The sequence below is a fragment of the Mytilus edulis genome, chromosome 2, assembly GCF_963676685.1.
Source record: "Mytilus edulis chromosome 2, xbMytEdul2.2, whole genome shotgun sequence".
Taxonomy (NCBI): domain Eukaryota; kingdom Metazoa; phylum Mollusca; class Bivalvia; order Mytilida; family Mytilidae; genus Mytilus; species Mytilus edulis.
The window spans coordinates 101,834,740-101,847,115 of NC_092345.1; the positions used below are offsets into that span (position 1 = coordinate 101,834,740).

Sequence of the window (12,376 nt, forward strand, 5' to 3'; positions counted from 1 at the left end):
CAAAACAGGGACAAAATTAGTATTCTAAATAAAAATACAAAACGAAATAAAAACTTTAAGTGCCATGCATTTGTTTTTGTATACTATTATTAAAAGATGAGAATTTTAATCACTCCATGAAAAAGTCTTGGTTTCGGTTTCGACTTATGACGAATGTCTATTAAAAAGCAAAAAATGATTCCCAAAGTTCTGGCACGCAAACACTTTGTTCTTCGTAATATTTTCCTCCAAACATATATTATTAGTACTTTTTCAATTCGGTCAAGAAAGCGGTACAAAAAAGAACGCAGGGGGGTTCGAACTAAAACGATAAAAGAAACGTAGTTTGATAACAAAAAAAGAAAAAAAGATACAGATTGATTTAAATTCTCTTTAGACTTTATTTATTCAGAATGTTGTTATTTCATATTGTTGACTGAAAACAATCTGATTAAAATCCGAGGTTGTGATACGCTACTGTGCCAGTGACACATATTTAACAATTAGACATACGTCATCTAGATGACTTGTGAACATTTCTGTTATTGACTTTGTACTTTCTGGTGCGCACGAATCAAACTGACAACTACATGACTTAAAGCTGTTGACTAAAGATGTGAACCAAGATTTAGGATCGTCTTCTCTGCAAAAAATAAAACACACAATAAACTTTCTCATTTATGTGTACACTTTTTGTTTTATTATTTCATTGCAGTATTTGCTTTTTCGTGACTTCCTTCTCAGAAATATAACGGGAAAAGTCAGAAAATTCTTGCAAACCCATTAAACCTTTTTTAAAACTGCCATAAACAATATACTTTGGCATGCCTTATTTGTTGCATTACTTTTCACTTAGAATTTGAAGTTCTATAGACAGACGCTGTTACATCTGCAAAGCCCCACATCAAGGAAAGATATACACAGTGAACACAGACGTTAGTTTTACGATATTGGTCATTTAGAAAAGCTTAAATAGCGTTTACTGTTTATTGACTATATACTAGACTGATTATTTATATTTTTACACAATTTGATAATTTCAGTTAAATTATACAATACATATAATGACGATACTCTTCTGTAGCATGTACAAATGTTTTTGATTCGTTGAAATAGCGTACATGTTTTCTGTATTACAAAAAACATCATCGTTCGAATTCAAAGTTACATTTGCTTTGATATTTTGGCGAATAAGCAATGGATTTTGTTTATGAATAAAAGACTGCTTCTATATAAATCTGAGTACCAATTGAAGTGATACCTAAATACAAGTAATTCATTTCCCTTATCAATCTTATTGTTATCGAAAGATAGATAAGATTGACAGCATCATTTATAATTGATAAATCACAATCACAAAATATGACAGCCAGAAGAAAGAGGAGTGATGTTTTTAATCGCCGTGGTGGGGACGGGATTGTAGCCCGACAAGTTGAACAAAAATGACAGTCATATTTGATATAAATATTCAAAAAACGTCGACCAAACAATGAAGGCGTCCTTATAACTTTCGAAAAGATTAACGAACTACAGATTCAAAATTGAAAAGATAAATACATAATTCATATAAATGGCAAATAACAGAAATGCCAAACCCGAAGTAATATTGAAAACGGAAGTTCCTCGTCAAATGTCAAAAGCAGAACCTTAAAAACACCAAACAAATGAATAACAATAATTATTGTCTTATTCCTGACTTGGTACTAGCATTTTCTTAAACCAGAATTGATAGCTAGCAAAACTTGTATGACTGTAGTGCATAAAAAATTCCATTATATTGACAACAATGGGTTCACAAACAGACATAGTATTTAAACATGTCAAATAGGGGTACAGCAGTCAACATTGTGTTTTCTCTTTCAAGAAATGTGTATACACGAAGCTTGAAATAAGTAGATCATTTATGTTAGACACATAATGTCATTACTCTCCGCAGTCGTGGAAATAGTTTATTTGGATTTTATCAAGCAGCTATTCATGTTTGTTCAATTGATTAAAATCTTTCATTCACTTGAATTAGAAATGGCAAATATACTTACGCACAATTGAGGGAATCAGGTATACTAAAAGATAAACCACGTGTGGCACCTTTAATACAACCAACAAATGCATGTTGTGATATATGGTTGTTACTAGAACATGTCAAAAGGGCTTTTGCATCTGTAATACAAAAATATGGGAAGCAAAGTTTATATAAACGGATAGAGACTTGTGTTAAACGTAAAAAAGTATGGGAAGCAACGTTTATTTAAACGGATAGAGACTTGTGTTAAACGTCAAAAAAGTATGGGAAGCAACGTTTATATAAACGGAAAGAGACTTGTGCTAAACGTAAAAAAAGAACCAAATGATTAATGTTACAGATACTTGACTAATATGTGTTTCTTTTATGACTATCGGCTATGAAAAACAAATTCACCGTTTTAACCATCCATAAGTATGAAGACGAATCTGCGCGCACTCAACCCAATTTACAGTTCCTGTAATTCGTAGACGAATTATTGTTAAAAAAACTATAGACAGAAACAAATATCGTGCACTTATTGTTTGTTTGTTTGTCCTTTTTAATTTTTAGCCATGGCGTTGTCAGTTTATTTTCGATTTATGAGTTTGACTGTCCCTCTGGTTTCTTTCGTCCCTCTTTTCTTTGGGAGTGACACAATTGATTATGTATATCAACATAAGACTCATTGCTCCACTGACAGCTATCTAAGTAACATAACTGGTGCATTACTTCTCAAATATATATTTCAATATACAATCCTCAAATGAAACATGTTGATCCCTTTGGAATAAAGGTTAATCTATAACCATCGATTGCGAAAAGCAACAATTATGTAATCAATCGACAATTACTTGAGACGTGAACAGCTAGGTTCATGTCTTCATACATCGTTCACAATAATTCCGTTCTAAACCCTATTGTTTACAGTTATTATAAAAAGAAAATCTATTTAGCGTAAAACATTTTTTCTCTCTCTCAATCAAAGAGAATAATAACATTTTTTTATATAGTCGTTACGTTACCTTTCATTTTCTCGTCTTCACAAAATGACATGCCAATGTTCTTTATATGCGCCATTACCTCCAAATAACGTCTTAGTCGTTCAGCGTTACACAAAATTCTCAAAGCTGCGATGTTGTTTTCGTAAAATGGAACAATCTTGCGAAACAAGCTAAACAGAAAAACTTAAATTGTAATAAATGTCTACTTAACACCAGTAATTAACAAGAGTACACACGCTGAAATGTCTACTTAGCACCAGTAATTAACAAGAGTACACACGCTGAAATGTCTCGCCTTCTTGAATAATCATTAATATTATATTGATAGTCCTAAATATACCTTTACGACAACTATCACATTAACTTAACATGATTCAAGAAAATGAGGTCAAGGTCATATAAACCCAACAAGAAATACGTGTACATCTTACAATCATTCAATACACTAAGTATAGTTGACCTATTGCTTATAGTTTCTAAGAAACAGACTTAACCAAGAAAACTTAACATTGACTAATGGACAATGAAATTAAGATCAATGTCAGATGAACAGCTTACATGCACATCATAAAATATTTCCAGACACCAAATATAGTTGATCTATTGCATATAGCGTTATATATAAAAAAAAACAAATATCGAAAACTTAAATTTGACCACTGAAAATATGGTCAAGCTCAGATGATACCTGCCAGCTAGACACGTACACCTGACAATCATTCCATACACCAAATATAGTAAATCTATTGCATTCAGTATAAGAAAAACAGACCAAAACACAAAAACTTAACTATAACCACTTAACCATGAAAATGAGGTTTAGGTCAGATAACACCTGCCAGTTGGACATTACACCTTACAATCATTCAATACACCGAATATACTAGACCTATTGCTTATGGTATGTGAGATATGGACTTGACCACCAAAACTTCAAACTCCAAAAATTCACCGCCGTCGCTGCCACCACCCCTGCCGTTGCCGGATCACTATCCCTATGTCGAGCTTTCTACAACAAAAGTTGCAGGATCGACAATAAATGACTTGATAATTTGACTTCTAAAAAAGTTAATTTTGTGTTATGGAAGTGTAATATGCCGTAATCGACTAGATATGACTATCTGATAAATTCAGCAGAAATGAGTATAATAAATTTAGGTGCAATATACATACAGTGGCACCACGTTAACAATTAACATGTTTTTTTCTCTCTATAAATTCAGTTTGTCTTTTTGAAATTGCCTCACCAACAAACAAATTCCCCATGTATTTATCAACTTTACAAAAACTTTTATCACATGCATATTTAAACGTTTAGAAATAGATGATCAAATGTATGGTTAAGGTCATTAGTCTAAGACAAAATAACAAAGCCATTACTCGACGAAAAAACAAACAACAGTCCACAAAACCTACATGTTAAACAACATATAAACAAAAATGGGTGATCTTAGAAGCTCTTGATTGAAAAGCATATCCTTAGCGGAACACGTTGAACAGGAACAATTTTAAGCAGTAATAGTTATGCTTAAGTCATATTATTAATCGCAAAACCATCCTTTTTTGTCTTTTGTAGTCTTATGTAGACGAAAAGCGCGTCTGGCGTACTAAATTATAATCCTGGTACCTTTGATAACTATTCTCACAAGGCACTTATGATAGTAACTGAATGTCGAAGTTTCAAGTGATATTTTTTTTCGAAAGCTTAACGGACGTTATAATTTATTTCGTTGACCGTTGACCGTTATTTCAATACAGATACCTGCGAGTAATGTGTTGTTGACTCGGTTTACTATAAAGACAAATCAAAAACGAAAATTTGAATCCAGAAATGACCAAGCCTCGTTGCTGCGACAGGGTAATCCTCTCCTACTATGTATGCATCAACTGCCAAGAGAATTAACACCTCAGTTTAAATGTCAAAATGGAGAATAGGAAACATTCGTAAAATAACCGATTAGACGACTGTTATTTAAAGATCAAAGACAACGAAAACATTTCTCTAGTAATAATGAAGTTGAAACCAATCAATTAAAATCAATCCAACATCTCGCAGTCTACAGTAGCAAACATTGTTGGGCTTAATTAACGACACAGTATATGCAATGAGTGAATTCAGTACGGTGTTATATAAAGTTATAGGATTTAGAACGTCTGTCGTATATATTTGTGCTTTTTTTATATAAGATTCTGAACCGCAATGGTACTCATAACTGCGATTGTCAAACTGAAGTGCGATGATGGCATTGTGAGGTTATCTTGTTGTTTTCTTGAGCAAAGTGAGATGGTAGTAATGCTGCAGTGCGATAGACTAAATGTTCTATGTTTTCTATACGTTTCATTGCATTTCCTGTCCTATTTGTAACGGTGTAGTGTTGATAGTAAATAGCTTAGTAAAAAAAAGCTATCGTTCGTACAATCGTTCAGAAATTATAGAAGCTCCATACGAAGGTTATTGTCCTTTACAATCTTTGAAATGACTGAAACGTGAAAGTTGTTTGAAATACATATAAGTCAGAGTGAAGAAAAATAAGTGAAACATATAAACGGCTGCTGTGATTGAGCGACAGGAAATGAGATAGATCACCGGGAGATGGTTTTTACCGCAACTGGAGAAAACATTGCATGTTTGATATTTATACATACTTACTTTAAAACTTGTTTAACTCTCATAATAATTGGACATATGTAAATTTTAAACTAGGAATCGAATCACGTGTCATATGGGCCATTGTACATCAGCGAAAGGACCATCGCACTTCGCCACAGATTATCGCATTTCAGCGACCATATAGTCAGATCATATGATTTAGCATGGACGTCATACGAATTTGTACTATGCATGTATTTTTGAATGGAAATTGCATTCTAAATAGCACGAAAATCCATGAGAAACGCTATATGCTGAAAATATTTGAGAATAAGAGAAAACTTAATTTTAGTGAATTCTCACCCACAATAATCATCTACCATTCTTGGATCCAAATTATACCCTCCCGTCAATCTATCTGTTTGTACATAACTTTCAAAATCTGGTATTGTCTCTTGTGAAGCGAATTCTTCTGCTAATTCTCCAATTCTTTCTGTACATCTTTGTGAAGGAATGGGTGGCGGTACTGCTTGAGCAAAACCTACAATGAGAATGATAACAGGGGTAGACGTCATTTAATCACGTTATAACTAATAAACCTAACACCTTAATTTAACCAAAAACCAAACAAATTCAGTAACATGCTTCACGTGTCTTTATCAAGAACTTTTTTCTTACGTTATTAGGTCTTTCCACTTTTCGTGGAAAGACCTTTTGTTTTTCTTCTGATTATTTATTTTTTCTTCTGCCGTCTGAGATTTTTTCAATCATACAACCTATCGAATGGATTTTTGGCCAATGATGTTTTACAGTAATGGGGGTTTTCAAAACTCACCCTGTGTGACCGAACACTTATTCTTATAGGAGTTACCTCCCCGCGTCCCCATATTATTGTTATCGCTATATCTCTAAAACCGTAAAAGATTTTAACAAACTGTTTCACCAAATTGTTCGTCTACTTTTAAGAATGATTTGGTTAATTTTGACTGGAGTGATCGGAAACATCTTATGGGAGGTATTTCCATTTGAAAATTTAAGATAGGCGATATGTTGGATGAATTCACACATTATTAGTCGTAGAGGCAAAAGTCTTTTGATATGGAGTCCTTCGTCCATTTGAAGAAAATTGAGATCAAGGTCAAAGGTCAAGGTCATGTTCTCATTTTTGAATTTTGCTTGTTATCTTTATTCAAAAGAAACCGTAACAATTAATATGATGTGTTTGCCAAATAACTGTTTACAATAGGGCGCAACTTTAACCCGTTTAAGTCGAAGTGTTTTAGTCAACCCTTATAGGAGTTTTCTCCCCTTATGTATTTAAATAAATATTACTCCACAATCAAACAAGTGATTAACCTGGAGTATTTTGATTTGAGATCTCTGACCTATGACCTCGATATTGAGGTCAAGGTCAAAGGTCAATTTGATGTTATAGATTTTGACCTTTGCTAAAATTTTAACTGGTTCATTATAAAACAATTCGGTCTTCTGCATTTGGTTGTAGACATTTTATCATGTACCAGTTCAACCGGAAATGACCGTTTTTTTACCGGAAGTAGCCTATTTCAGACTACTCCTATGAAAAAATAATTGTTTTTTTTTTAATACCAGTTTGAAGTAATAAATAACATGAACAAGAGTGACATTTTTCAAACACTGTTTTTAAATCGATTCTTATTATCGAGGTGGAAAGACCTTCAATTGTTCTTTGACGAATTGGTTTTTAATTATACTTTGTAATTGTAAATAACAATAAAAAAGGGTAAATATATATATCTTTACTAGGATTTCCAAGCATATTCTGTGACGTGCGCCTTGTCTTATAAAAGAGAGGCGAAAGATACAAAAAGGACTTTCAAACTTATCAGTCGAAAATAAACTGACAACACCATGGCGCAAAAAGAAAAAGACCCCCAGACAACAGAAAACAGACAAACAATAGTACAAAAAACAACATAGAAAACTAAAGACTGAGAAGCACGATCCCCACCAAAAACTAAGGGCTCAGGTTCTCCGGAGGGAAACAGATTCTACTCCACATGTGGCTCCCCTCGTGTTGCTAATTTATTTACAAACCTGGTAAGAAGTCTAAATTGGTAAGTACAATTTTAGGAAAAGGGCACGGGATTGTAGTTGTGATATTTGGAACTTATCTACTATCATCTGTGAAACAGATATTTCATAACAGTCAACCAACTCGTGTTGGTGTCCGTACAATTTAAGAAGGGACGATTTAAACTTCACCAAATGGAACTATTGGTTTAATAGCTTCCTTGAGAGGATCAACCCTCTGTCAAGGAAAACATGATAGGAATAACAAGCCCTGGATAGTCGTTCACCTGAGAGATACATACTCCGTATGCAGGTGCTGGTGGAATATTGCTACATAGAAATAGAAAGTTCACAATTGTGAAGCTGAAATCATCTAAATTATCTTAACTAGGGTATTTGTTTTCTTATTTTTCTGAAATGATAGCAAAAATTGTGCACATAACGATTTGAGTTATCCATAAATACCATCTATGATCACAATCCCCTAACCACTGATACTTGATACCGATTAAAGCACAATATAAAGAGTAATCGATTATAGGATATAATCGATGGTAAAACAAATCAGACGATTATTCTGGTATCTGAAGATCTTAGACCGCAATACATGTCGTTAGTGAGCTGCGACACAAACATATCGTATTGGTCAACCCGTGATGGTGACCGTAAAGCTGTTGAAGTATCGATTTCAGACGTTCTTCATGGTAATTTGTGTATATTTTATATTTGTATTTCGTTTATAAATTTATACATAAATCTGGTCGTTAGTTTTACATTTTTTTTTATTTTAGAGCCTTCTAAAGCTGACTACGTATACGCGGTATGGGTTTTGCTCATTCTGGAAAGCCGCATGGTAACCTATAGTTTATAACTTCTCTGTCATTTGGTCTCTGGTGGGGAGTTGTCTTATTGGCAATTATACCACATCTTCTAATTTTTATAACGTAGATAAGTAAACACAATATGATTGGACAAAGGTTGTATTACTGCTGCGAAATGGAACAATTGCAAATAAATATAAACATCACGTTTACTTTACATTCTTGTTTGATTTCGTCTATCAGTGTCAATTAACTAGAAAAGAATAAGATATTAAGCAGACCTTCTAGGTTTGGTAGATATAGGAAGATGTGGTGTGAGTGCCAATGAGACAACTCTCCATCCAAATAACAATCTATAAAAGTAAACCATTATAAGTCAATGTACGGCCTTCAACACGGAGTCTTGGCTCAAACAGAACAATAAGCTATAAAGGGCCCCAAAATTACTAGTGTAAAACCATTCAAACGGGAAAACCAATCTAATCTATATAAAAAACGAGAAACAAGATACACGTATAAATTACATAAACAAACGACAACTACTGTACATCAGATTCCTGACTTAGGACAGGTGCAAACATTTGCAGCGGAATTAAACGTTTTAATGGTACCAAACCTTCTCCCCTTTTCTGAAACAATAGTATAACATCGCATTATAGAAAAACACACGATAAAATATCAATTTGAAGGTTTTACTCAATCAAAAAACGTAAATTAACACACAATGAAAGAGGGACGAAAGATACCAAAGGGACAGTCAAACTCATAAATCTAAAATAAACTGACAACGCCATGGCTAAAAATTAAAAAAGACAAACAAACAACAGCACACATGACACAACATTAAAAACTAAAGAATAAACAAAAATTAAAATCACAAAAATACTGAACTTAGAGGAAAATCAATTCGGATAGTCCATAATCACATTGCAAAATCAAATAACAAAACGTATCAAAAACGAATAGACAAGAACTGACATATTCCTGACTTGGTACAGGCATTTTCAAATGTAGAAAATAGTGGAATGAACACGAACCTTACCAAAAATCTGGGGGTGATCTCGGGTGCTCCGGAAGGGTAAGCAGATCCTGCTCCACATGTGGCACCCGTCGTGTTGCTTATGTGATAACAAATCCGGTAAATAGTCTAATTCGGTAGGTCACATTCATGAAAGGGAAGGGGATTGTAGTTACGACGTAAGGAACATATCCGATATCATTTGTGAAACGGTTATACCATATGAACTGCGATACCTCAATGCAAATACATAGTTAATAAAATATTACGGACAAACATTCAAGGCTAAAAAACAAACAAACAAGTCCAAACAAAGCCATGGCAAGACACCACCGCGAAATACTTAATGACCCTTAGAAAATAATCACTTTTGAAAAAAAACCAGTTTTCATAATATACACAGGCAAATGAAAAATAACCTTGTTGTTTTAGGTATACTACTACTGTGTATATAAAATTTTCCAATGATTAGTAATACCATGAAAGTTCTGTCAAATAAATACTTTTTTTATATCAAGTTTACTGACAAAAACTCACTGAAATGACAGGTTACCATTAATATTTATGAAAGCAAAATTAAGAAACTTTGCAAAATGTTTTTTGTCTTTTTATCTTTGTAGGATTCTGATTCATATGATTACACATACAAGACATTAAATAGGGATGCACAATTAGTACAAATTGAAATGAAAATTTGTTTGTTGACAAATCAGTCGGTAAAATAGTCAAGCATTATGAGGGTATAATTTTCAATGTATTTGTTGTTTGATGCCACTTTCAGCACTAATTGTACTATTTCGTGGCGGTCAGCTTTTATTAATGAAGGAAGCCGGCATGCCCGCAGTAAAAACTACGACCTCTGTAAGGAAAACTAGCAATCTAAGAGAATGAAGATTGTAGTCGAGCGCACCTGCATCGTGGGGGATTGGAACTCACAATCTCAGTGTTGACAGGCTAGTGATACAGTAGGTCGACTAATTAGACCTCAGGGCCAGCGAGGCCCTTAAAGAAAGTGAAATAAAAGGTAATAAGGTGAATGCGTTGACCGTAGCAGCAATTTGTCAGGTATTTTATTCATAGTTCTAGACAAAACATTCAAATATGAATGAAGATGATGTTGTTCAATAGTTTTTCATTTGCATTTGATTGCTTAGTACCACTAAGGACTAATTGAATGGATGATGTGATGATAAACTCTACCTCCATCTTTGTGAAATACATATTTACCATCTTTGACGAGATTTGAATCCTAATTGACAACTTTTGTGTATTTATTGACCAAGAAAAAAGTACGGGTTTTGATCTGAGCGTCACTGATGTGTCTTGTGTAGACGAAACGCTAATCTAAAGTATTACATTATAATCCTGGTACCTTTGATAACTAATTACACCACTGGGACCATGCCACTGCTGGTGGACGTTTCATCCCCGAGGGTATCAACAGCCCAGTAGGCAGCACTTCGGTGTTGACATGAATATCAATTATTTTGTCATTTTTATAAATTTCCGGTTACAAAACTTAGATTTTTAGAATTTTGGGTCCTCAATGCTCTTCAACTTTGTAATTGTCCGGTTTGATAACTATTTTAATATGAGCGTCACTGATGAGTCTTATGTAGACAAAATTCGCGTCTTGCGTATTAAAAAGTAAAATCACAAAAATACTGAACTTAGAGGAAAATCAATTCGGAAAGTCCATAATCACATGGCAATTATAATCCTGGTATCTTTGATATTTATAGGTATAGCAATTTAGTCATAGGGTTGAAATTCAGCTACCGCATAACAAATAAGAATTTTTTAGTTTAGTTTAAACAATATTTTATTCAAATAAATTGAATTGGATTGGGCTACAGGCATAGCCTATGTAAGCCCTCTCCACTCAATTTTTTAGTAAGATTAAGTAAGAACTTAAATGAACAATAAACGTATATATCAAGCCTTTTAATTCTAATAAAGAAATATAAAAAAGAACGAACAACGATAAAAAAATTAAATTAAAATTAACTTACACGCTAACATCAAAACCAACATTTTGACAAAATACATCATCTTTGAACAATCAAATGTCTATCTTTGTTGAGGATCCTCTTATAAGGGGATGTATATATACTATTAAACATATAAATAAACTCGAATTAAAAATGGCATATATTAGGTTTTGAAATATAAAAGCAACTATTACAATCATAATAACTGTGAGATGTCTATGACATTTGAAAAAAGTTTATTGCCCAGTTTTAATATATATTGATAATATGTTGTTGTTAGTTAGGTTAAAATGTGTGTCATATGAAACAACATCCAACCAGAAATTTACTGTTTGCAAAAGTATGAATTATTCGAAATACTAAGTATTTTTTTATTCCAGGCATAGATAACATTAGCCGTATTTGGCACAACATTTCGGAATTTTGGGCCATCAATGCTCTTCAACTTTGTACTTGTTTGGCTTGCTAACTACTTTTATTTGAGCGTCACTGATGAGTCTTATGTGAACGAAACGCGCGTCTGGCGTACTAAATTATAATCCTGGTACCTTTGATAATTATTTACAGCTGGTTCTTACAGTCTTTTCTTATGCTGTGCTGTTACACAACTGACACAAGTGGAGGGTATGGCGCTTAAAATATGTTTACAATCTTAACCTTTATTCAGGAAAAACTGGGAAGTTATGAAATATAACCTTAATAAAATCATTTTAACTGCAGCCGACTTAGCCTGATAAAAGAAGAATACTATGAAAAAATAACAAAAGAAAGTTATCAACATCGAAGTGCTGACTACTGGGCTGTTGATACCCTCGGGGGTGAAACGTCCACCAGCAGTGGCATGGTCCAAGTGGTGTAATTAGTTAATATAGGTACAAGGATTATAATGTTATACTTTAGAAGCGCGTTTCGTCTACAG

The 12,376-nt window shown here is 33.4% G+C and overlaps 1 protein-coding gene across 1 annotated transcript; it reads right to left on the reverse strand.

Annotated features, from left to right (window-relative positions):
* Nucleotides 1–356: 356 nt before the first annotated feature.
* On the reverse strand, nt 357–11,614 carry LOC139513693 (uncharacterized). Its single transcript, XM_071302407.1, has 5 exons — nt 11,479–11,614; nt 5,939–6,116; nt 3,007–3,155; nt 2,019–2,139; nt 357–622 (listed from the first exon to the last, which is right to left on the reverse strand). The coding sequence occupies exons 1-5, from the start codon at nt 11,516–11,518 to the stop codon at nt 454–456; spliced, it is 657 nt and encodes a 218-aa protein (XP_071158508.1). The 5' UTR covers nt 11,519–11,614; the 3' UTR covers nt 357–453.
* Between the last annotated feature and the right edge of the window lie 762 nt (nt 11,615–12,376).

Bases quoted from the DNA above. Each gene is read 5' to 3' on its own strand.
- LOC139513693 (XM_071302407.1), bottom strand. From the start codon at position 11,518: ATGATGTATTTTGTCAAAATGTTGGTTTTGATGTTAGCGT. The intron at 6,117-11,478 runs GTAAGTTAATTT...TTCTCATTGTAG, and splicing joins GTTGGTTTTGATGTTAGCGT to GTTTTGCTCAAGCAGTACCG. The intron at 2,140-3,006 runs GTAACGTAACGA...TTTGTATTACAG, and splicing joins TGAAGACGAGAAAATGAAAG to ATGCAAAAGCCCTTTTGACA.